Raw genomic sequence first — 27,367 nt, 5'->3', positions numbered from 1 at the left:
ATGGGCTCTCCTTAATTTTGGGTTTGTATGGTTTAATTATTGTTTTGTTCTTGTGTAAATGAAGGAGCTCGGGCCCTACCTCCACGGACTGCCTTTGTTTCCAAACAAAATTTGTTTTAAGGCTGTGCGGAAGCACTAATTGTGAGGCATGAACAGTAAGCGGGAAAACCATTTTGAAACTGTTTATGGAGATCAGAGCAAGTGAAATGTCCCATGTCAAGCCTTAGACTTTAGATAGTCCACCTATCATATTTAATTGTTTTTATCAAAAAATTAAAAAATAAAATAAAAAAATTTAAGAAGAATTTAACACATAAAACGTAAAAGCTTTACACAGCCCATAAAATAATAAGTATATATAGGTATATCTGAATGGCCCTATATTTTTACATTTGATGCAGGGCAAGGGAAACACCTGACCCCTGCGTTAAAATGGCATAACAAGGTTCAGGGGCGCGCACTCCGAAAGAGGGTGTGCAGGATAGCTTCTGCCGGATCACTTGCACGCTTTACCCCTCTTCTTTCTCAACTGCGCAACAGATAAAATTCCGGTTGCTGCTTTGTTGATTTCACAATTTTTGAGCTTTACCCTTTTTGTGGGGAGGAATGCAATGGTGGATTAAAGCTTAATCAGTCCACTTTCCCTGAAATCTATACACCATTCACACATTCTGCGAGATGTTAAGGGACTGGAAGGGCAGTGTCAGATTGCAGAGCTGCTGAAATTGTGAACTTCTGTTGACGAATGGATGATTCAGAAGCTGCGAGGCCGTCCATCTCTTGCTAGTGTCCTTTTGAAGACAACATCTGATGAAACTCTGGAACTCTGCAGATGCACTGGTGGGTGCAGAGGGAGGCTCTCCAAAACATATGGCACACATCAGTGGAGGCCAATCCGCCTGCTCTCCGGCTGCTACAAACGGAAAATGACCCACATAGCATTCCAACGGTGTCAATCCCAAACTCCAGATATCTCCTGCATACCCATTATATCTTCCGCCATAGCTCTCCGGATCAAAACTCTCGGGGCTCATGTAAGCACAGGTACCCACATAGGAACTGCAGCAGGGATCTATAGTCTGATAAAATCCTGCTCACGCCGAAGTCTGCAATTTTGATTCCCTTGGGATTCTTGCAAATCAAGAGGTTAGAGGGCTTAATGTCTCTGTGAACAATCAGCTCTCTATGAAGGTATCTCAATCCCTCCAGCACTTGCCGGGCCATCTTTGCCAGGGACGACTCAATCATCTTTGTCTTGTGCTTTAACAAATCGGCAAGGGAGCCTCCATCCATGTATTCCAGCACAAAATTAATGTCCCCCCCTGGTGAAAGACACTTTTACATTTGACAATGTAGGGAGAATCAGTTTTCCCAAGGATCTCCATCTCCCTGTTGATGTGGGAAGTGAGGGAGGAATCATAGTCGAGGCGGATAACTTTGAGGGCATAGTAGGTGGAGGATTTAGGGTGGAGTACCTTGTACACAATGCCTCCGCTAACATGTCCGAGCATCCCAACTCTTTCCAAATCAGAGAGCTGTCGGCTCTGTATGGGAGTAAGGGGCAGTGGAAGAGGCTTTGGCAGAGGCACCCTCTGATTTTGCACAGGGATTGGAACCTTCAATCCCAACCGTTTCTTGGACTCCAAAACGGATATGGGCCACCCTTAAACAGGACACACACTAAGCGTTGACCGCTTAGTGTGGCAGGTGTGGGCCCATTCCCTTTGCCACCATCCGTTGCCGTTTAGCCCGTTTCCGTTAGCATTCAAATTTTAAGATTTCTCCCGCGCAGTAAGTATAGTGATTTCAGTATGTGTTTGTTGACGCAACGTCTATCCAGTTCTTAGGATGCACTCATATGCAGGCATGCAGTTATATATATGTAACACAGCTTCTGGATATTACCTAGCATTCTTCCAGCTTGTATCAAAATGGGAGCTCTGTGGTGAGCTGGCACAGTTGAAAATGCTCTGGGAAACGTATGCAAACTGTGGAAGCACACACAAGGCATTGAACTTTAAATAATATATTTATTATTATGGTCTCTTACTTTTTATCTAAAATTAAAATATATATATATATTATTTTAAAAATAAATAAATAAATATGATGCTTTGGAGAACATAATATATCTTGAGATGGTATCATTAAGAACAATAAAACTTCGCAGCAATTCAAGGGCACATTGACTATAGTTAATAATTTCGATCTTTTTCTTCATAAGAAACATCTATTTAATGTAATAGAGTCAAAGTTGCTTAGATAGCATCCATTTTCTTCTTAAATTGATCAAATTGCTTCACTAATATATTGAAGATTTAAAAGTATAAGTTAGAGTGGCATGAGAAGCATGGGTGGAATATTTTTGTTTACTTAAGATGCATTTAAATTGTTGCTTTTGAAAGCCTTGTTATTTAATTAATTTGTGTTTTTGTTATCATCTCATTCTCCAAGATTTTTAATGGAGGATTTGTAAGAAAATTAAATTGAGGTTGTGGAAACCCCACAAGGAAAGGTTCAATTTAGTTTCTGAGCAAAATTCGAGCTATAATGTTGCTTGATTGTTACAAAATAGTAATTTAGGTTACATATAACTAGGTTGACTGGTAAGAAACAATCTTTATGATAAGAAAGAGAACTTGCATTGTTATTTACAAATGAACAAAATTGTCTTTTAGAACTATTAGGTAGGTCATGATGGAAGAACATGGGAGTGTGTTTGTTTTGCACAAGAAGAAATGGAGCAAGTGGGTATCCATGGTCTCATTTAGAAATATGGATAATACAATGTTGTTTCGAGGGTATCTTTCAAAATTGCACAGTGTTGTAAAGCTATTGATAAGCTCAAAAACTATCTGCCCATGGCTTGTCCAATGCAATCTTTTATAGAACTATTGTAATGCTATCACTGCTTGGGGAAAAGTGTGCGAGGATGAATGGGTATACAAAGAGGCGTCCATTCCAAATCCTAGAAAGAGCTATTCCCTCAAGGTTGGCTTAAAGAACACACACTAAGCTTTGACTGCTTAGGTGGCAATGTGGGCTCTTCCTAACCTTCCATTTTCCGTTTTATTTTCACGGGTTCTCATCTCACTGTCGGGACTCTCCACACTCTCCACGGTGACAGTGACTGCCACGGTTAAGTTTGAATTTCAATTTTGAATCTCTCCCACCCAACATTGAAAAGCAACAAGAGGGACTAGTACTTCTGCCCACAGAGATGCCAAAAGTTGAGGTTTATTGCATGGACCTTCCCTCTTATGATTTCTAATCACTGTTTCAAATGTTGCATCTACCCAGAGAAGGCTATATCGATGCAAATAAGAATGGAGTGGCTACAAGATCTTACCTTGTAGCAACTGTGTGTGGATCACACTTCACACGTCCCTACTCATAGAAAAGTTTGCATTTCCATCGCTATCACGTCTCTCTGCATCGGATTTCAGAGGTGACTAATGAACAATAACTTCTTCATATATGAATATGTTATAGTTGTATATGGAAGTGAGATAATTAGGTGTAAATGCAGCTGCCGAAGGGTGTTTAACAAAGAATCTCTCATCGTGTGTAGTCAAATAATTTTAAGAAGGTTGTAGTGGCTGCATATCTACACCAGTTCGATGGACTTCACAGCATTTTGAAAGGCTTGGGCAAAGGATATAGCTAATGGCATTTTGAAAGATTTATCGTTAGAGATAAAGTTTTACAAAGAATGTGAAAGGAAAGTGTATAAACCCTAACAAAATAATGTATAGTTAGTTATTACAGTATATAATATTTCTATGTTAGAGCTAAAATACTTATGGTTTTGAAACCCTAAGTTCTAAGCAAGGGTGGGTATATTGGATATTTGATAACTAGGCAAATTGATCGCCAATCCTAGAAGAAGGATAAGTTAACATTATATGGAAATCATATAAAAAAATTTTAAAATCAAAGATAAATGTAGATATAAAAAGCTAGTTGTTGTTTCAAGGTTAGGTAAGTTTGTGAATTTAACAAATTAATAAAATTGATAAATAGGGATCCTTCACTAATTAGGTAAATGGACATAGTTAAGTAAAATTTTTAAGCTAACCATTAAATTTTGTGCTGTGACTATTGGTCAGGTAAGAGATAGATTTTCAAAAATTTTAGTGCTTAACTGCAAGGTAACCATGAGAGTGACATGAAAAAACTAAAACGGAAATAGAACTTTTTATCAAAGTCAGAGCTTAGTGTGTACTCTTTAAGGGTGGTTGGATGAGATAGCCTAAAAACAAGCATAAAAGAAAATATGTGGGACTTGTAACAATATGTTTCCTTGCATACAACAATGTTTTGGGGTTCCATGGATAAATTCCACGAGGATTATCCCATTCAAAATTTTCAATATATTAAAATTTTACTCACAAGGATAAATTCTTCTACTTTATTAATTATTTTTATGTTTATTCATTATACATGGATTCTCATACATTAGTCCAATGATCAAAATTGAAACTTGATAAAGATGTCAAATAACCTAATAGAGATGGGTGCATATGAAATATGAAATCAAAATTTCGTCATATTGTTGATGATAATTTTGTACTTCCCTCTCCATTACTACATAAGTGATATAACAATTGAGATTTATAATCTTATACAAATATGGATACAAAGAAAAAATAAATAAGTATAAATAAAATTGTATGTTATTAAAACAATATTATGGAATGTAAGACTTGAATTACCTTCCTTCAAATGTGATGAAACCATTGAAATTTTTGCATAAAGTTAAACACTAATATCTTCACTTATGGAGGAACATTCACTTTCCTTAATTGTTCAACACATAATCAATATATCTTTAGCACACAACAATCTTCAAGTAGATACACTTTCTAATGTTGAATCTTTAGTAGATTATCTAGATTTGTATATTAGTGTTACATTATCTTATCATGATGAAGGATTATTATATGGGTGAAATATATTTGCTTACTCTAAGTGAAGTGTTCCTACACTTCATGAATATAAAGTGTATGTAAGATAACTAAGATTGTTTTAATAATGAGAGTATTTATTGAGCATATGGGTACTCTTTTAATTGGATTTTTTTTTTACATTTCAAAGTATAAAATGACAAGGATAAATTTTTTAAATTGTTAAATTTTTAGTCATGACAAAATTTCAAAATTCAAATCAAAGTCTCACATGAATTTAGTAATTTATTTTGGGTGCTTATATAAGAACATGTGTGTATTTATTTTGATGAATTCCACGTTGTGGTCATGTAAAGAAATTCTTAGTATTTCTCATGTAATAATATTTTAGACCCTATGGCCAAACATAATAAGTAAGAGATTTGGAAATACAATCCAAGGCAGTTATGCTAGTCAAACAAGAGATACAAAATCTTCTCAAAGTTGAGTTCATATCACCCACACATTATTCTCTCAATATTTATTATTATTATATATAGTTATTCTTGTCAAACTAAATGACTACATAAGATTTGGCATAGGATTTTGACTTGAACAAAGATTCACCATATGATTGATTTTTTTCACAAAATAAAATTCTTATCATGCACCAACACAAGGCAACTTTAACTATACAAAGGACTTATCATTATATTGTTATGCCCTATATTGTTAAGAATCTTAGAGCTACTTATCAAAGTGTGGTAAACTTATGCATGATATTATAAGTCTATTTTGATGAAAAAGTTGGGAAACATAAAGTAGAGTGGGTCATGCTAGAACTTACTAATGAGGACCTAGTTTCACCAATGTGTGAATCTTTTATTTGAGAATTCAATGAATGTGTCTAGTTAAATGGGACACAAAGACTAAGTGAAATTGAGGAACAACATCTTGCACTTTAGTATTAAGATTACTTAAGTTTGATCTATTTTAATTTGAGGTGCATGAAGAGATTTTTTTTTGTTTGTTTTCTAAGTTAATACTATAGTTAGGTATATTTTTTGAGACTTATGAGTTTGAGGTTTTTTATTTTTAGTCATATATCACTTGATAGACTATGAAAAAATGAAAAATCTAATTTTAAAGAAAAAAGGTATCACTTTATGACCAAAAAGTGGTTTCAACTTATTACATTAATCTGTATATTTATGTATGTCAAATTCGAAATGATTTGTATTGAATTGATATAAACATATATGAAAATGAATGTGTAACTCTCCCCAAAATAATTTTAATATATTTGTGTTATATCCATAAAAATTAAAATATATTTTTATATTCATGTGAATATTATATTGTTATTTTCAATAGTGTAAGTGATAAAAAAATAACAATTATTACATCAATGTATCCATGTTAAAACTCCTAGAAATACCCATTCAAATAGTTATAATATAAAAAAAGGTTGAAAGATATATATATATATATATATATATATATATATATATATATATATATATATATATATATATATATATATATATATATATATATATATATATATATGGGAGGTATTTCACAATTAAAGATTTGAAAACCATAAAAAAGTTAAAATCATAGCATTCAAGTTAAAATTGTAGATTGAACATCAAAACCACAAATGTAGATTTGACCTAAATTCATATACAATCATAAAATTTCTAAAACGTAATTATTATACTTAATTTGTCTCAAGTATTTTTTCAAATATTCAATAAAGATAATTTATTATATATTTTCTTTCAATATTCTCTGCTTCATTTCCAAAATATATATTCATTTTTACTATTTTATTACTATATCAAATGCATTTTCAAATCTAATTTATATATCTAGACTAAATAAATTATTAATATTAAATATTTATATTAAAAAACTTATGTAATAAACTTCTAGATTAAAGTATTTATACAACTTTTCCCTCGCAGTTTCATTAACAATGAAAGTTTTTGGGAATGAGCGCCGGAACATCGAATTTAAATATAATATGGCTGAGCTGCTAACTCCAACTAATCACTGACTGTAACTGACAGATGTTTAGGAAAACGGATATGGATGGGAAACGGAACAGATTGAGCGGGCCCCACATGCACCCCACTAAGCGGGTCAACGCTTAGTGTGTGTGATTTAAGGGTGGCCGGACCGCCCCTTCAAAGTGAATGAAAGTTCAGAGAAGCAATGAGGAAGCGGTGGTGAAGGTCCCGGTTACAAAATGACTTAAGGAGTGACGTAAGATTGATATGTCATTCAGAGAACATTTCAGTTTAGAGTGGATTGATGCCTGCACTGGGGTCAAGAAGCATGGAGGATACGGAAGATCCTTGGCGCGCACTCCACGACTAATAGAAGAAGACTCTCAACTAGGTTCTCAAATATACACGTCTCTCATTTGTTCAAACTTTCATTTTGTTTAGCTTATATTTTGTATCTTGATAGGTGTTATTATGTTGACAATGGTATAAAAATTCTTCAATTATATTATTTATTTTAAATTTGACAATTATTTATATGTCAATTTTTTTGAGTTATTATATTTAATTGGAATCTAGGAATGATGTTATATTTGCACAAAAACTTAACTAGCTGAAATAGAGTACACACATTTTAATCAAAGAACAAAGTAACAAGAAACCAATCTAGATGTCCAACCAACCCTAAACCAAATGAAGAAAAAATGGGAATCCAAAATGTCTATCAAGTGATACAAACTATTCACCAAAATTTGTAGCCAATAAACCAACTCATAAGAAGAAAAAAGACCAATAATCCAATAGAAAAAATGAGTAGTCCAAAAGTGGGCAGATAAATTACACAAGCCTCGACCCATCACTAAGGCCTTTAACTCTATAATACATTTCCTTGCAAGTTTCATAAAAGAACACCCTATCCAAGAGGAGAGATTGTCACGTTCTCCACATACTCATCCTCATCGCAACATTTAAAGAAGGATAGAATAACCTCCATTGAGAGAGAAACCTTAATACCTTTCACAATAGCTTTTAGAACCTTGTGCAAAAAAAAGTGTCTCGTCTTCATTCCATGCAAATGATCCAAAACACAATTGAAATACAACTTAGCTTCATTAATGGAATCTTCAATATTGTTGTATAAGAGTAAGGAACCAACAACATTTGATAGAAAAAAGGCGCAACAAAGTGTTTGAGCTATAGAAAACAAATTCCTTCTCCCTCGTGTATGTCCTAAATCTAGCAACAAATTTTCCATGAAAAATTGAATATAAACACATGAAGCCCCATTAAGATACTTTCCTAGCTCCCATATACAAACCATCCAATGCCTAGGATCAAGATCTTTAATTTATCACTCAAGAAATGCCTTAAATTTTGTAATCATCTCCTCATTTGAGAACTTTTTCTTCCTTGTCGACTCCCCTTCTCCTTCACAAAATAAAATAAAATAATAGTTCCTTCTTCATAGATAAGCGAGATCTCTCACACTAAGCCTTTGAGGCAAATTCTATTTCACACCTAAAGAGCCTACCATTTAGCAAATTAAAATGTGTGAAATGAGTGAATTACTAGTCTTAAATAATGATACAACTACTAGACACTCATTGATAGACTTATAAAGCACTGAGAGGGGGGGTCAATCAGTGATAGCAAAAACAATAACACTTTGAACCCAGACCAATAAAAACAATTAACCAGTTTACTTAAAACTTTGCATGCAATCCAAAGTGTTATAAAAGCATTCACAACAAGTAAAACATTCACCATAACACAAGTGTTTGTACGTGGAAAACCCAACTAGGAAAAACTACGGTGAGATGGGACTCACAATTTAACTATCTGCAGAAATAGGTAACTGACCGATTAAGGTCTACAAAGTGCTTTGTTTGGAGCGAATCTTGTTAAAGATCCTAAAGCCCTGTTAGGAGCTATACCTGGTTAAAGGTAACCTCAGTGGAGGATTTAGATCCAAGTTTATGAATCACCTTGTTAGAGGATTTGTATAATGAAGCTTGTTAGAGCTTACCCGGTTAGGGGATTTAACTGTTATAGTGATTAGAAAACAACAGGTGTTATGATCTAGGAATAACACATCTTGCTTGTATAGATCATTTTCTGCTCACTCAAAACTGCATCACCGACATACTCAGCAACTCCTTCAATAATTCGCATCAAATCTAACTCATAACATCACTTGTATCTTACATATCAAAATAACTCATTACAATGTCTTTTTATAGACATTAGATTTCATGTCAGCTCAAGAACCTCATCACAATTTCCTAGGTTCAGTGTATCTGGACAATCTTCCATGACTCATCACAAATCATCACCAAAAATATCGATTAGAGATAACTCATCACGACTGGTGATAACTCATCACACAATCTGTGAAACCAGTTTGAACACCGATATCGGTTTAGTGTTCACCACATCAAACTCATATACCAATTGTCTCCATGTGCCTCCTTGTCACTCTTCGTTGCATCTTGAAACTAGTAACAATGGAATTGACCAAAATCAATTGTCATCCTGCATATATCGGTTGTCTACATATACCAGTTTAAACACGTCTACATATACCAGTTTAAACACCTTCATACCGGTTGGACATACTCTATACAAATGATATCGGTTTGCAATATGAAGACTTAGGAGTAGTACCGGTTTGACTTAACTAAGATGACTATGACAATATGAACATGTGTGTGTGAGTATATGTGCCATCAATGACAACACATAAAGACACCCAATACAAAAATCATCATCAAGCCACCACTCATTACCTTAAAACAAGTCACTAGAGGAGTACATCCCACATCATTTTTCGTAAACAATCTGTAATGATTATTACAAAAACTATCACTTTCTCCAAACCTTTACCAAAATCCTTGCCAAGAATAAGAAACACATTTGGAGAAAAGGACTCACTCCAACATTTATAAATAATGCTTAAAAATCTTTTGAAACCAACTCCTATATTAGCTACCTAGTCAACCACAGCATTACCCTTCTTACTAATGTGATTGTAAGTAGTCTTACCAAACGACTTGTCTAGCACCTTGGTCTCAAAAATGAGAGTCTCTAGGAGAAATTATTGTAGTTCCCACCCTTAATAACATAAATAACAATTTTAGAGTCCCTTTCCACTTATAAGAGCTTCCTACCCTTCTCCTTTACAATTCTTAAACCCCATAATAAGGATTTGTCTTCAACCATATTGGTTGAGTCAATCTTGAAAAACTATGCACCATGATGCAAATTCATTACCCATGAACTAATATAAAGACACAACTCTTTCCTCTCCCACAACACCATGGTCTCCTTTAACACCATCAAAATTAGATTTTATCCATCCCTGGTCACAATAAGACCACCTAATAAGATTGTTTATCTTAAAGGTCATATTGATAGAGCAATCCAACAAGAGACACTTAGGGAAATATAAAGCAATTCCCTTTCTACCATTCTAAGAGTCCAATCAACATAAATTTGAGAGTTTTATATATTTAAGTACTTTTATTATAAAATAAAGTCAAAATTTTAAGAAAAATGCATCACATAAACCAAAAAAAAAATTACACAAACTATAAAAAAAAAAGAATATATATATAACATTTGAAAGACAACAATCACAAAATATTTGGCAAACAAGCACTTGTTGACTGTCAAAATTAGGCCACCGAAATTTCATGGTCGACAAAAAGGGGTTCGAATGGCATAAGAAGTTTGCGGGGCTGTTCCGCCCCACAACGTGGCGCTAGCTCCGAAAGAGGATGTGCAGGATAGCTTCTGCCGGATCACTTGCACGGTTTACCCCTTTTTCTCTCAACTGCGCACCACTCAAAATTTCTATTGCTACTAGTTGATTTCGCCTTTTATGAGCTTTACCCTTTTTGTGGGGAGGAGTACAATGGTGGGTTAAAGCCTAATCAGTTCACTTTCCCTGAAATCTATACACCATTCACACATTCTGCGAGATGTTGAGGGCCTGGAAGGGCACTGTTAGATTGCAGGGCTGCTGAAATTGTGAACTTCTGTTGAGGAATGGATGCTTCAGAAGCTGCGAGGCCGTCCATCTCTTGCCTGCATCCTTTTGAAGACAACATCTGATAAAACTCTGGAACTCTGCAGATGCACTGGCGGGCGCAGAGGGCGGGTCTCCAAAACATATGGCACACATCAGTGCAGGCCAATCCGGCTGCTCTCCGGCTGCTACAAATGGGAAATGCCCCACATAACATTCCAACAGTGTCAATCCTAAGCTCCAGATATCCCCTGCATACCCATTATATCTTCCACCATAGCTCTGTGGATCGAATCTCTCGGGGCTCATGTAAGCACATGTTCCCACATAAGAATTGCAGCAGGAATCTATGTTGTGTGATACAATCCTGCTAACCCCAAAGTCTGCAATTTTAATTCGCTGGGAATTCTTGCTAATCAAGAGATTGGCGGGCTTGATGTCTCTGTGAACAATCCGCTCTTTATGAAGGTATTTCAATCCCTCCAATACTTGCCGAGCAACCTTTGCCAGGGAGGACTCACTCATCCTTGTCTTGTGCTTTAACACATCCGCAAGGGAGCCTCCATCCATGTATTCCAGCACAAAATTAATGTTCCCTCCCTCGTGGAAGACACCCTCACATTTGACAATGTAAGGAGAATCAACTTTCCTGAGGATGTCCATCTCCCTGGTGATGTGGGAAGTGAGGGAAGAATCATGCTCCAGTCGGATAACTTTTAGGGCATAGCAAGTGGAGGATTTGGGGTGGAGGACCTTGTACACTATGCCTCCGCTACCATGCCCGAGCTTTCCCAGTCTTTCCAAATCAGAGAGCTTCTCTACGCCCTGTCTTGAAGATAACTGCGGCGGCTCTGGAAGAGGCAGAGGGAGAGGGAGAGGCAGAGAGAGAGGCAGACGCAGAGGCGCTCTTTGGTGTTGTGGAGGGATTGGAAGTTTCAATCCTAACCGTTTCTTTGATGCCATTGTAGTAAAACTGATTCTTATCGTTTATCAGAGATGGATAAAACTAGTTGGGATTCAGTGCTGGCGAGACAAATTGTAGGAGGGACGTTATTATAAAGATGAGAGGCAGGGGAGCGTCCTTGTTTCCCTAAACAGAAAGAGGAGGAAGCGCCGACGAAGCAGCCGATGAATGATTTCCCATTCGCAAGTAGCTCGTGTAAAGTGTTTTGGCCGTTGGAAATTGAAGTTCGGAGAAAGAAAAATGAGTTCGTGGGGAGTAGATGCATTTTCCGCGTGCAAATATGATGATAAGCCTGATTTAACATTTCTTTTTGCAGAAAGTATCGATTGATTGCATGGGTTTTTTTAGGAAAGTGTGGGGTCCGTGTGTGAGTTATCTAGTAAAATTGTAAAATTGTACAAGTCAAAGTGACATTAAAATGTCTTTAAATAAAAATCTCTTTTTGAAACAATTTGATATGGGAATAGTAAATGGATTTCAGCTTTTGTGGAGGTGTTATTTTATTACTCCAACTAAAATAAAACCCTCCCTACTTGTCTCCATCTAGATTCGCAGCTTTTTGCATGTAAAACTTTAATGGATTTGTATTCTTAGTATTTAGTATTTTAGAAGAACATTTATTTTACAGATGATTCTCTTCTATTACAAGATATCTCTCAGCATATTTTACATATATTTTTTAAATATAAGTATACTAATTATAATTTTATTTACATGTGTGAGTTGAGTACAATTGCATTCATAAATGGATACAAAAAATGTTCGTCAATAAAAAATATAAGTATTTAATTTGACTTGTTTGTGATACTTAAATGCATGAAAAGTGAAAAAAAAAAATTGTATAAGATAGGTGATCAAAATGTGGGGGATGACATAAAAAGGGCACCTAGATAAAGGAAGCCCAAAATTTTAACTTCAATAAAGTATGGGTGGAAATAATGAGGCATTTGCATAAGGGATGGTTTAAGTCCCCAATCCAAAAAACTTAAACAAATTTATAATAACAAAGGAATAGGATGTCCATTTGGACATGGAAGGGTTATACTAGGAAGGGGAAGCCCAACAGCTTGGCATAAAAGAAAGACTTCGGCATTTTCGTGCAATTGTTTAAGGAATGGAGCTCAAGAATACCAATGAAATAGTATTGGGAAAAAAACAAGTCTAAAAATCGAGAGCTTAATTTTTTTTCTAAGGAATTAGGTTAGGATGTTGGATTTTAGATGGGTGGTATGAAGGCAAGGGAGAGGTCAATAGTTTGAAACTCTCACAAAAAAAAAAGACAACGAATAAAAAATGTTGAAATATTGAATTTTACTAGTTTATGCAAATTTTGACAATAGAAGGACATTTAAGCAAAATACAAAGATGAAAACCCATATAATTATTTTTTACATCAATTTTAAACTAAGGGCAATAAAAAGCCTAAGTCCTCAAACAAATTGGGACTCAATGAAAATTTTGACGCTAAAAATTCGGGATTCAATAAGTTAAATTTTGCAAAATGTGATTGGGTTTTACTTTAAAAATGTGCATTCCATTTCTTTTGGTTACTATTGTGAATGGATGACAAGGCCTTTTTGTTTTTTATCTTCACAAAACAAAACCACATTTTATAGGCCATAAAACGTGATCATGATATTTATACTTTTTAATAACGTGGGTACATCATAACTAAAAATATTTGTAAATTGTTGATCTTTTGTTATTCAATTGGATGACATGGTCTTTTTGTTTTTTATCTTTGCAAAACAAAATCAAATTTTATAGAGCATGATATTTATACTTTTTAATAACGTGGGTGCATTATAGCCACAATGATTCATTTAGACACTTTTTTTTGTTTGAAGTGTTTCTCTTTTGTAATTATTTCTACTTTTCAATAAAATAAGTATATCACATGACTAAAACTATTTGTGAAATGTTAGTCTTTTGTTATTTTATTTGATAATTAAAATTGCTACATTTGTATATGTCACATTATGTCAGATGTTGCATTATTTATGAAACATGAAAAAGATGAGAAGGCCTCAATAGTAGATGACAAGGGCAGACAACTAAGTTTATTCAAATCCATCGAGAGTTTTCTATGCCTTCCATGAAATATCATTAAAGTCTATAGAGTGATTGTAAAAGTTAACTAGACACCATTGATCATGGTATATTGTGCATCACTCATGAGCTCATGAGTGTCACCTCAATTCCAATTTTAGTGGGTCCACTATTAATATATACTAAGCCATTTATAAATTCAAACCCAAGCACCAATGGCATAAGGATTATAAATTCCACCATAGCTCCATGGATCGAATATCAGGGAGCTCATATAGGGATTCATGGTGTGTGGTAGAATCATGTTCACCCCAAAGTCTACAATCCCGATTTGTTGGGAATTCTTGCTAATCAAGAGATTGGAGGGCTTAATGTCTTTCTCACTTTAAAGTAATTTCATCCTTCCATCATTTGGTGTGCAACTTTAGTCAAAAAGGACTTGTTTATTTTCTCTTATATGCTAAACAAATCAACAAGGGAGCCCCCATCCATGGTGTATTTCAGCACAAATTTAATGGTCCTTCCATGGGTAGGAAAATACCCTCACATGTGACAATGGAGGATCAATTTTCCAAAGATGTACATCTCTCTGGTGATGTGGGAAGTGAGGGATGAGCCATAGTAGGAAGGGGATTTGGTGTGGAGGGTCTTCTACATAGTGGCCTAACCATCCCACTCTTTACGGATCTCACAACTTTTCTTGCTCCATGTGGAAGGTGCCTACAATGGTTTTAGAAAAGGGAGAGGTAGAGGTTCTCTTTTAAGCTTCAAAATCAGATTCCTTACTCTTTCTTTGATGCTAAGGATTTTTCTCTTCTACTAGATCCTAAATAATTTATCAAATTTCAACAATTTTTTTTGTAGTCTTTGTATGCGACTTGAGTACATATAGCTATTGTTCTGGCTTCTAGGTAGTAATAACGCATGTTATGGGATATGTTATACATATAAGGGTCAAAAAGCGGTCACTTCAAAGTATCGCCTAATACCTACTTAAAGATGCCATGAAAATCATGCAAGTTTGAAATTGCCAATACTTATGCACAAATGCCCCAATAATCATGCATTATGGGTACCAATAATGGTGCACAAATGGACCAATTATAATCCAAAAATGCTAACTACAAGGGGTAAATGGGTGGCTATTATTTCTTGTGAAATTTATTAATAAGCTTTTAGTTAATTATTTTTTTGTTTTCTTTAAAGTTAGTAATTGGGGCTTTGGGAGAGTAAGGAGTGAACGGTGATTGGAAAATGACTGATAACTTATGGTATTCCCCTAGCACAGTATATCAAAGTGTTTAACCCATTGGGGTGAGCATGATGAAAAAGACTACCTAAGGACAACAATTAAGCACAAGGCCAAACTTCTAGTAAACTCAAATTTGAATAGGGTCCCACCATCTTAGATGTGATGTTATGGGACTTTTTCCCCAAAGCAAAAAAAATTAATGAAAAGTATTTTAAAAAGAAAGAAATAATCATGTTTAAAAGATGATAATTAAAACCCTCACGAAAGGGTGTGATGGTTTGAAAAACCAACCCTTGTGGCTTATATAATTCAATTTTATAAGAATTAGAAAAAGGGGAAGGGCTGGAGGGATGCACAGAGAATGATACAAGAGAGGGATAAATTGAAAGGAGCAGAAGAGAGGGAATAGTTAAGGTCTGGTGGTTGGGCATTGGGCATTGGAGAAGGGGCATACAATATGTGTCCACCTCGGGGTACATCGTATACTCGAGAGTGTCCTAGCCAAGGCTATGTTTATCTCATATCCTGAAGGCATGTGGGGTTCTGTGTATGAACTGTGTCCTCCTGGAGTGCTTCCTTGCCTGGAAACCCTAGGCCTCTAACTAATCCTATGCGTGCGAGAAAAGCGGCCTCTCCGTGATTTACAAATATGTAAATTAATCAATTTTATTTATAGTCATTGCTCTAAATGTTTTATTGCTGCAAAATATTATTATCAATGATTTATTATTCAATTATTAGTGTATATTAATATTTATAAAAGTTCATTATTAATATATTTGTTGTATAAATGTTTCGAATGCTTATTCAATACAAATTTATGAGTAATTGGTTTATAATTATCATGAATAATTACTTTGAAACTACATTAAATATTGCGTAAATACTTTATAATAAATAGTAAATTAATCACTTTACTATTAAACTATTTATCTTAGGTAAAAATATTAATTACATTAGGTTTAATATTTGATTTATTTAATTCCTTGCTAATACTTAATGAACCGTAGAAGAAAAGTACATTTCATGTGAGATGAGTAGATGGATAGTCTCTAAGGAGGAGTGGGAGGAAAGAACTTGCCTTTTCTGTAATAAAGAGGTGGTGAAAATTGAATGTTACTTCATCTTTGAGTGTGCATCATATGAGGATATTTGTACACAATATAAGGATAATTTGAAGGTGAGTCGTCTAAATGAGCTAGCTATTTGAGGAGGCAAGATTTTACAAAACCATAGGCTTCTTGATCAAGATCCACAATAGGATAGTTGATAATGAAAAGAACCTAAAAATTGTTAACGATGTTGCTCATGGTCACATAAACTAATGGTCTTGTGGACATCATTAAAAATCCTTTATTGATTCATTTTGTTATTGTAGCATCATAAAATTGCATCCTTGCAATTTTCGACCACATTTGGGCCTTCACATTGGCAAAGTGAATCCTTAAGCCTTACTGGAGACCCAAGACATGCTCATACCTCCCGCAACATGCATTTCCTTGCACCCCGCACTGCTTGTTCCTGCAATCTGTCCTAGATTAGGGTAGGATAGGGGTGTGGCACCCCTGTCCTTGCCTAATTTTGGATCCCCTCCACTTAAGTCCATCATTGGGCTTGTCAAATGAGAAGCGAGAAATTTTTTCCCTATGTCAGTCTAAGACGAAAAATCAGTCAACTAACCCTAATTGACGAATATATAAGAGGTATTTTCCCCTCCTATTTGCATAAGTCAATAAGGCATACATAAGTTCAATAAGTGAAAATTGTGATCCTAAGAGAAATCAAGCATTCAAGCATTCAAGCATTCAAGTGTCCATTCAAGTATCCATTGAGAATCTCAAGTCTCCTTTCAAGGCTAAGTGTTGCATTCAAGTCAAGGATTCAACCATTGAAGTGGAGATCTCTTTTGACATTCAATTCTACATATCCTTTCAAACAACTCTATCAACATTTCAATTGCATCCTCTCTTGAGGTAAATTCTACTTCAGTCATTTCCTTTAATTTACTTGCAAGTATTTTTCATCATTTGGTTAATTCCAAAATGAGGTTTGAACTAAAGGCAAACCCCCAATCCCAACAACATTTCCTCTCTTTTCTATGTGTAGGTTGCAAGTGCGTAGCTGTAATTGCAGGTTTAGGCTCCATTTTCAGAGACAAAAAAAACCTTTTCAACGTGCGGATTTGTCAGAGGACCAAGTACACTTTCAACTCGGTCCCGACAAATTTTGCTCAAATTTACAGGGGAGCTTCGTCTCGGCATTTTACTGCTAATTCCATGTGCACAGCTTCATCCCGCATTTCTATCTCAAGTTATAATCATTTCTTTACCATCTTTACACTTAGTCTCAAATTGCTTAATTCAACTTGTCCATTCTAAAAGAGGGGTTGCTTTACATTTCAAATTCATTGTCAATTCACTTAGCATTCAATCTCTTTCCATTGATATTGGATCTAGTGAATTCAACCCCCCTCTTTTAATGTAATGTGTGTGAGAGGTTGAAGAGGATCCTTTGTGAAACTTTCACTCCTTTCTTGAGAAGGGTAAAGCTTTCCACTTGATCTCCTCATCACCCCCCTTTTTCCCCATTACAATTATCATACAAATTTGCGCTCTTCTTGAGCATATGCATTAAACATTGCAATTGAAGAGTTTATCAAAATTATAAATATTTGTTTAAAAATAAGATTATTTTTTTATTGACCATTTCGAATAGCAAAGGACATTTTATCCTATTTCTTGTATTGGGAAGATGCATAATGAATGCATAATTTAGATATAATTATAAGGAAAAAAATTACAAATATGTAGACCTATTGAATATATGATTCAAGGATATGACATGTTCAAGAGGTATGAGTTCAATTCTCAATTACTCAAAATCAAGAGGTGAATTAATCAATCTAACTATGATAGAGATGACATCTAACTACCACTAATCAATGATCAATGAGGCAATAGTGACACTTATGTACATTAAGACAAGATGTACATGTGATCACTTAAGATGGGTACTATCCTAAGTAAAGTGAAATGTCTAGATATAAATAGAATGAAATGTTAGTTGATCATAAATAATGTTATTACTCTTCTTTTTCTTTCTTTCTTGGCATAAGTAAATTGTATTTCATAAGAATCATTTGAATGCATGCATAAATAAAGAGCTCTATGCTTAAATACATAGGATATACAACTTGAGGTACTACTATAGTAACACAAATATACTCATAAAAACTATTAAAATAGTATTTTTTTAATGGGCCATTTGAGGATTATTTTGCTGAGGAATGTAAGGATGCAAACAAGATATTGACATGCAAACAACTCTGAAAACCTTAAAAGCCAAACAATATAATAGAGATGTAAGATATGATATAAACCCAAAAAAATATCTAGAAGAAAAGAGGACCACACAATGAAGCACAAAATTCAAAAGAAGGTATACCAATAAAGTATAATCAACGAAGCCCCGAACCCTAGTGAGTTCTACGAAGTAAAATATGCATTTAAAAAAATTAAATTTAAAAAATCTAGTAAAAATTGGTTTAAACCTTATGTCATGTAGGAATGTTGGGCTTACCAATTTATGTAATGAAAATAAAATGCTTTTAAAATAATTTACCTAGGATAAATAATTAAATAAAAACAGACCCTAAAGGTAGGACTAGAATAATAAATGCAAAATTAAATTTATGAAATTTAAATAAATTATTGATGATACTTGGATAAAATTCTAATGATAAAATATCTTGTCAAAAGATGTCAGATATTGATTCACCAATGTGTTTGTTTAATTGATCTAGCACAGTGAACTTGTCCTAGACTGAAATAAGTGAGCTAAGAAGGAATGCACAACTATACATTTGCCTCAACTTGTATTTGTATTTAAGGTGGGGGTGGTGCTCATAGACACAATTTAGGAATTTGTTAAGTGAGGCTCCCTAGACAAATTGATTCAACAACATTGTTCCAAAATTAAAAGACAACAAATAATTGTGTACTCTTCCTACAATGATGTATGTTGATATATCCTCTAATAATGTGATCAAATCCAAAATGATTCTACTATCATGACATGCAAATATATTAGAGCTTTCATTATACATATAATTTAAAATGGTTAATGAATATTCTTAGATATAACAACATGGCATATAATCACAATGGCTAGTGAAAAGGATCAACAAAGTTTAAATTTCAAATTAAAAAAAATCAAGTTTCAAATTTGTGGAATTAAAAATCACCTCAATCAATTTTACAATTACATGATGATGCAAAGTGACAAATAAAAAATTTGGGGGATGAAATTGGTTTCCTTGGATGAGCACTGATACAATCAAATTAACTTATACACTAGTTATTCATAAAGGATACTAATTAAAATGAATTTAAAATATTAAAAAATGTGAATATATAATTTCAACAATACAAATATGTTTGCTAATTTTAATAAGATAGAAATCTAAATTTATAATAAATAAATCAATTTTTTATTTTTTGGAAAAAGAAGGAAAAAATTACCAGACAACTCATCAACAAATCAGCAATGGAGAGAGTTGTTCATAAGCAACTACAACGACATGTACAATTGTAGAGTAACAAACAACTTAAAAACATAGTTCCATATTACTACTTCTAGACCAATATACACACATAAAGACAAACGTGTCTATTCTGGCTTCAAAATGACATTACAAATTGACTAATACGTGTGTTAGTCGCACGTTTTACACCATCGATTTTGCAATAAACGACTGTGATTGACTAACACGTCGCTATCACGCTGTACAAAAGGTCGGTTTTGGAGCCAATAGCTTCACCGAAGCTATTCTGACTCCAAAACAGACCTTTCGTACCGCGTGATAGCAAAGCTATTCTAGCTCCAAAATAGACCTTTCGTACAACGTGATAGCGACGTGTTAGTCAATTGCAGCCGTTTATTACAAAATCGATGGTGTAAAACGCGCGACTAACACGCGTGTTAGTCAATCCGTACTGTCATTTTAGACCCAGAAGAAACGCGTCCGAATAGCTTCGGCCCATAAAGACCTCATAAGAACATAAGAAAAAACCATCAAAATATTATAAATTGTAAAGTTTTTATATTTGTTTACATGAAAACAAGTTGGGATTCTTACTAATGATTCTTCTTGTTTATCAAGATGGAGAAAACAGGTTGGGATTCGGTGCTGCGGAGAAAGATTGTGGGAGCAAGGTATTATAGAGATGAGAGGCAGGGAAGTTAAATAGTTTCCCGATTTAACATTTGTTTTTGCAGAATGTACCGATTGATTAATTGCATGGGTTTTTAGAATGGTGTTGTAGTTTTAGTCACGTGTGTGAGTTAATTATTAAGAATGGTATCATGTTATTGAGCACGTGTGTAAGTTATCTATTAAGCTTGTATAAGATAACGTGATCAAGAATGGTATTGTGTTTTCAGTTATGATAAATGGATGATAAAAAATATTCATTTATTTGATTAAAAGTCATTATAGTATGTCAAAATTGTCAAATCTGAGTATTTTGTTATCATACAAAGTTAACGCTTTTTCTTAACGTTTGGACAATAATAAAAATTAGTTGATAAGAGTTTATCCCCTTTCAATATTTTAAATAGTATTTGTATTAATGATATCAACTTTTCACAATCCATTAAAGTTGTTCTATAGTGTCAATGAATTTTTATCTACGTTTTGGATCACGCTCCATGATCCAACGTGAAGATGAAGAGTGCTAGAGGAGAAAAAATTAATTTGTTGTAGACCAAGATACTAAAAAGAGTAGAGTAGGAGAAAGAGAGATGGTGTAGGTCCAGCACAAGGATCAAGGAACACCTAAAAGATTAAGGAGAAAGAAAAGGAGGTGAAAGATTATAAGAAGGAAATAAAATTTGAAGAAAAATAAGGATAAAAGATAAGAAATTAATAATATATAAAATGAAATTAAATAATACATAAATAAAATAATCAACGAGACAAAAAATAAATTGGTTGACATATTAATTTTTTTTTCTTTTGAAGAGGTGCAATGGATGTATTATTTAGATGTAATGAATGTTAAGTTGATTATTTATATTTTTGATAAATGAAATTATTATTCATGAAATATGCTTAAATAAAATTGAATTGAGGAGAGGTGGCTAGAGATAGATGTAAGGTGGGATGGAGAGAGAGCTTGAGAGGGAGAGTAGGAGGGGACGTATAGAGGGAGGGGGAGAGAGTAGGGATTGAGAGGTTGACTAAAGGGGATGAGGAGAGGTGGCTAGAGATAGATGTAAGGTGGGAGGGAGAGAGATCCCAAGAGGGAGAGTAGGAGGGGAGAGATAAAGAGAGATGCATGTATAGTAGGATAGTATGAGAGGAGGAATGTTGGGAGGAAGGGAACTCGAATCCAAAGGTACTAGGTAGAGAGAGACAAAGAAAGATAAGGTGGGAGACATAAAGGGAGGAAGTGAGAGATTTTTATCTAGGTAGGGTGTGTGTGTGTGGAGAGAGAGAGAGAGAGAGGAGACTCTATTGTCATGTGCTTCTGAGAGGAGAAGCAATGTGTTGGGTTCTTAGATGAATTGCTTACAATAAAATTCACTTAATTGTTTGTAATATTTAACTCCGCCTCACACTCTTGCCCACTTGGGTCTTGCAACACCATATGATAATCTTTCTGATATATGAACTATGAAACAAATGCTAGAGTAATGCACTACACAAAACACATACACAATTTACTTGAAGAAGTTGTAAATAATGTGTATGAAACTTTCAAAAAAATCAAGGAAGACTAGGAGAAGGTGAGCAAGAAATAAAAATCAAGACAAACTAGAAAGGGTGATTGAGACATGAGAGAGAGAGAAGGTAAAGATAGATGTAGGTAAGGTGGGAGGGATAAAGTGAGATATAGATAGAAAGAGGTTAAGAGAGGAGATACATATCTAAGTAGAGAGGGAAGGGGGGGAGGTAGAGAGAAGAGGAGAGGGAGAGTAGGATAATAAGAGAGGGAGGTTTAGAGGGAGGTAGATCAAGGTTTGAAGGCACTAGGTAGAGAGAGAACATGGATTGAGAGGTTAAGTGAAGGGTATGGTGAGAGGTGGTTATCTAGATAGGCATAGGGTGAGAAGGAGGGAGATCCTAAGAGGGAGAGTGGGAGAGAAGGGGGATTAAGAGGTTAACTAAAGGGGATGAGGAGAGATGCAATGATAACTTTAAGATGCCCCTCTCAAAAAATTGTATAAAATCTTGGCAAATATTTAATTTTTTAAAAAAATAATAATAATTTTTATTGGCTAATTTTTCCTTTTTTAAAAGAAGGGCGAGTGCACCAAGATGGGGGACCAAAAAGGTGCCAAATTTTTTTTGCCCCAATCAAGCCCTTTGGCGCCAAATAAGGCATGTGCCCTATTTGGCGTGCCGAACCTAAGGTTTGGGCATGCCAAATTTATTTGGTGCGCGCCAAATAGGGTGCATGCCAAATAAGGCAAGCGCCAAATTTGGCATGCTCTAAATGCATTTGCATTTTGACAAGTGCATTTTCAATTTGGAAATCGAAATTTGTCCTTCTCTTCCAACTTCTTTCTCTTTGAATATATATATAAAATATACTTATACTTTAAGTTATATTTTATGTATATATTGTCAGGATGTTGGAGAGTGGTTCCAGATCTCTAGGAGTTATAATGAAGATTCTAGTTTTTAGAGTATTCATATAATTTTCAGACATTCAAATTTCAGTAATCAACATGCTCATATCAGCATTCTCTCTCTCTCTTGTCTCTCCTTCTCTTTCCCTATATTCCTCCCCTCTCTCTTCCTCAACCTCTCTCTCTCTCTAAGGTATCTACCTATCTTTCCCTCCCTCCCTCTCTTGCACTTGGGCTTTCTCTCTCTCCAGTCTCTCCCTCAACCCCTACCTTCCTTCCTCTCTCTCTTTCTCACTCTCTCCCTCCATCCTTCTCTTCACCTCTCTCTCTCTCTCTATCTCCCTCTTTGTGGTTGATGGTGTAGTGTCATAAATTTTACACCCTTGCTAGGGTGGTACAATTTCACACTTAGGTCAGCACCCGCCTTAGTGTGTCTTGCATCTTGCATTTCTAATTTCTCTTCAAGCATTTAATTAATTAATTAAATTAAATATAAAGTCATGTTTCATCACTTAACATGTTATAAACTTGGTCCCTTTACCCTAAGCGTGCCCCTTTTCATTTTATTCTTTCAATAAATCATTTAATTATAAACCCTAATTTTGTCCTATTTTGACCTTTAAGGTCCGATTTCGCATATCAAAACACCTCGAAATTAGCTATAACTTAGGGATTCACTCTAATATCATCATATCTAACAGCTTTGAAAATTTGGTGAAAATTTGGTCGGACCGTGGTGGGAGTGCACATGGTCCTCAACTTTTTTCCTAAAATTTTGGGAGCATAATTCTATGATATTATAATGCTTAACCCCAAAATATTGGTGGGAAATTCAATTCCTAGGTTGGCCTAAAGATGGAATCAAGTCAAAATTAAGATCCAGGGTTTCATACATAAGAGCTCTCTTTCTTCATTTGAAGGGATTGGATCTAAGAGTAGGTTTTTGGAGCACAAGGAGCCTTCTATGTAGTGAAAGAGAAGCCTATGTGGAGTCTTCAACAAAATTCAACAAAATTCATCAAGCATTTGTCAAGCATTCATCATCAATTAGGAGCCTTGAAGACATTGAAGAGTAATAGGAGATCTAGTGGCAATATCTCTCCCTTGGGGATTGGTATGATTTCATGTTATTTTCATGTCTTTGTATGAGCTTCTTTACATAAATTTGCATATTTGCATTCATGCTTTAGATCATTTAGTATATTTGGTTTGAATCATTGTCATTTACATTCACATTTCTCTTTAGGGTTTACTCTCATGCGTAGGGTAGCTCTAGTTTCTTTCATTTTAGGATCTTGCATACACACAAGGTTCTAGCACACACATTTTCAGTACACTATCCGCTATTTATGGAGGTGGAAATCACCAACATAGGGGTTTGATTGAGGCAAAACCCTATATAGCCACCCAAACCTTCCCTTTTCAGTTGCAGATGCAGAAACAGGCATCCAAAGGTAGTTTCAGATCAGGAAAAGACACTGGAACCAGCCAGAAGTCTCAAATTTGCTTAAAACTGTCAAGGAAAGGGGCATGGCGCCATGGTCCCTCCACTTTTCAATGATTTTTAGCAGGTTTCAGGTTCAGGATCCAGATTCCATCTCTCCAGTTACAAGTCTCTGTCAGATTCTTTGGGACAATGGCATGGCACCCTGGCCCTGGTTAGTTTGGCTCAGTTTGCAGCATCAGGTAGACATCCAAAATCCTCTCCCTTTCATTCTTTCATCATCTCGGTTTCAAATCTGTAAGTTTGTTCAATTTTAATTTCATTTGTGCTTCATTCTTTATCTTCGAGTCTAGTTGATCATTCAAACCCTAATTTTTCTCATCATTTGCAACAAGAGGAATAGAAACCCTAAGAGGTAATCCTTGGCTCTCTCTTTCTCACAAGAAGTATCCAAAGTGAGCTATCTCCCTAGGCTTTTTCGTATTCCCAATGTGTTGGCAAAAGTGGAATTAGGTCCTAGTCACCTAATCTCACTTTTCTTGTCTCCACAGATGGAAATAAAGGCAAATACTAGGGAGAGAGATAGAGAGAGAGGTCGATGGAATGAAAGGAAAATACCAAGGATAGATAGATCCCATGTGAGAGAGAGAGATTCAAAGTGAAAGAGAGAGGTGGGAGGAAGAAATAGGTTGAGGGAGAGACCTGAGAGAAAGAGAGAGAGAGAGAGGGAGGAAGGGATGGTGAAACAGTCATCGGTGAGGAGGGACCTCAAAGAGATCAATTTGTACCGGTCAACAAGATTAAACACAAAGATATGATGGAGGAAATGCAGAATAGGTTGTTTTATTGCATGAAAGTTGATTACATCCAACTGGTAATAACCGGGTTATAGTATACCGGCTTACAGGCCTGGTAGAACATACAGAATAGGTCACAACCTGGACCTTGAATCTTGAGATCTATCTTCTACACACAGTATAGCTACTTGATTATCTGATTGATTACACTCTAATGCGTAATTACAATTATATATATCAATCCAAAGGATCCAGTCGGCCCAAAAGGGATCAAAACCCAAAGAACAAGACCTAACCTGCAAAATAAACAAGGTCGACCTCCACCAAGAGATTCCTCTGAAAAATCCAAAGGATGAAATGTAGATCATGGGAAAAGGTCAGCCACATGCCAAGGATCATCAGAATCAATGCCCAAGGCTCCGCAAGCTTCGGAAAGGGGTTTTGGTAGATCACCCAAAATAGGTCCAGGCAATCGGTAACAAAGGACTATCAACCACTAATAGGAAATTGTCATGGAAACCAATAGCGATATCTTGCCGGAAAATGATCCAAATGCGATGTGGTCTGGAAGCAAGAAATATGATCAAGTCTTCAAGTAGAATCCAACTCCACAAGATCTGGTGAGCCAAAATTGGGACACACATAAAGGCAAACAGAAATTGCAAACAAAAAGGAAAATGTTTTTGGTTGATGCAAGATTGCTATGAACTAGGGATGCTCCTGCATTAGAGGGAGGAAGGGATGGGAAGAGGGAGCAATCGAATGGAGAGAGATATTAAATGAGAGAGAAGGAGGGGTTGATGAAGAGAGAGAGAGAGAGAGGAAGGCAATTTGATGAAAAGAGGGAGAGACTAAAGAGAGAGCCCAAGTGAGAGAGAGAGAGAGAGAGAGAGAGAGAGAGAGAGAGAGAGAGAGAGAGACCTGAGAGAGAGGGAGACCACTTGAGAGAGACAGAGACCACTTGAGAGAGATGGAGGTAGGAAGGGAGCCCAGATTGATGGAAAGAGGATATACTGGGAAGACAGCCTAAGTGGGAGAGGGGAAAGAAATAGAGAGGGGAAGGCAGGGGTTGATAAAAAGAGAGGGAGATACTCAAGAGAGAGAGATACCCCTGCGTTCCTCCCTCCCTCTCTCTCACTTGAGATCTCTCTCTCTCCCTCTCCCTCCCTCAACCCCTCCCTTCCTCCATCTCTCTCACTTCATCTCTCTCTCTCAATCCCTCCCTTTCTCTCACATGGGTTCTCTATCTCTAGTCTCTTCTTCTCTTTCCATCAACCTCTCTCTCTCAACCCTTCACTTCCTCCCCCCCTCTCTCTCTCTCACTTGGGCTCTTTCTCTAGTCTCTTACTCATTTTCTATCCCTTCCTCCCTCTCACGTAGGATCTATCTCTCTCTCTTAGGTTAGGCTTGGGAGGGAGAGATACTTGAGAGAGAAAGAAAGAGTGTTAGAGGGAAAGAGAGGAGAATTGAGAGAGAAAGAGAGGGAGAGAGGGAGAGAGAGATAGAGAGGGAGGGGGAGGGAAATAGTGGGAAGGAGAGAGGGTAAAATAGAGAGAATGGGAAAGAGACACCTGAGAGAGAGAAGGGGGAGGGAGAGAATAGGAGAGAGAGACACATGAGAGAAGGGGGAGAGAGAGAGAGAGATCTAGATAGAGGGTGAGATAATTGATAGAGAAAGAGAAAGAGATAGATGAGAAAACAAGAAAGGGAGTGGTGGGGAGAGAATGGAAGAGAGAGAGAGAGAGAGAGAGAGAGAGAGAGAGAGAGAGAGAGAGAGAGAGAGAGAGAGAGAGAGAGAGAGAGAGAGAGAGAATGGAGAGAATGGAGAGAATGGGAGAGAGACACCTAAGAGAGAGGGAAAGAGAGACACCAAAGAGAGAGATGGGGAGGGAGAGGGAGCGAATGGAGGGTGAGATAATTGATAGAGAAAGAGAAAAAGATAGATGAGAAAACAAGAAAGGGAGTGGTAGGGAGAGAATGGAAGAGAGAGAGAGAGAGAGAGAGAGAGAGAGAGAGAGAGAGAGAGAGAGAGAGAGAGAGAGAGAGAGAGAGAGAGAGAGAGAAGGGGGTTGGGAGGGAGAGAGGGAAACAGATAGAAACTTGAGGGAAAAAGAGAGTTAAAGGAAAAGAGAGAGAGTTGAGAGAGAAAGAGAAAGGGAGGGGGAAGGAGAGAATACACAAAATGGGATAGAGATAGAGACTTGAGGGAAAAAGAGAGTTAAAGGAAAAGAGAGAGACTTGAGAGAGAAAGAGAAAGGGAGGGGGAAGGAGAGAATCGACAAAATGGGAGAGAGAGAGAGA

The 27,367-nt window shown here is 35.8% G+C and overlaps 1 protein-coding gene and 1 pseudogene across 1 annotated transcript; both read right to left on the bottom strand.

Annotated features, from left to right (window-relative positions):
• Positions 1-649: 649 nt before the first annotated feature.
• On the bottom strand, positions 650-1,457 carry LOC131064271 (mitogen-activated protein kinase kinase 9-like; annotated as a pseudogene).
• Positions 1,458-10,490: 9,033 nt separating this feature from the next.
• LOC131064272 (mitogen-activated protein kinase kinase 9-like) lies at positions 10,491-12,328 on the bottom strand. Its single transcript, XM_057998367.2, has one exon. The coding sequence runs from the start codon at positions 11,886-11,888 to the stop codon at positions 10,863-10,865; it is 1,026 nt and encodes a 341-aa protein (XP_057854350.2). The 5' UTR covers positions 11,889-12,328; the 3' UTR covers positions 10,491-10,862.
• Between the last annotated feature and the right edge of the window lie 15,039 nt (positions 12,329-27,367).

Source organism: Cryptomeria japonica, chromosome 2 (assembly GCF_030272615.1).
Source record: "Cryptomeria japonica chromosome 2, Sugi_1.0, whole genome shotgun sequence".
Lineage (NCBI taxonomy): Eukaryota > Viridiplantae > Streptophyta > Pinopsida > Cupressales > Cupressaceae > Cryptomeria > Cryptomeria japonica.
The sequence above is the reverse complement of the archived record's forward strand: the minus strand, read 5'-3'. Positions and strand labels throughout refer to the sequence as shown.

Excerpts from the sequence above, each read along its gene's own strand:
- LOC131064272 (XM_057998367.2), bottom strand. The coding sequence starts at position 11,888 with ATGGCATCAAAGAAACGGTTAGGATTGAAACTTCCAATCCCTCCACAA.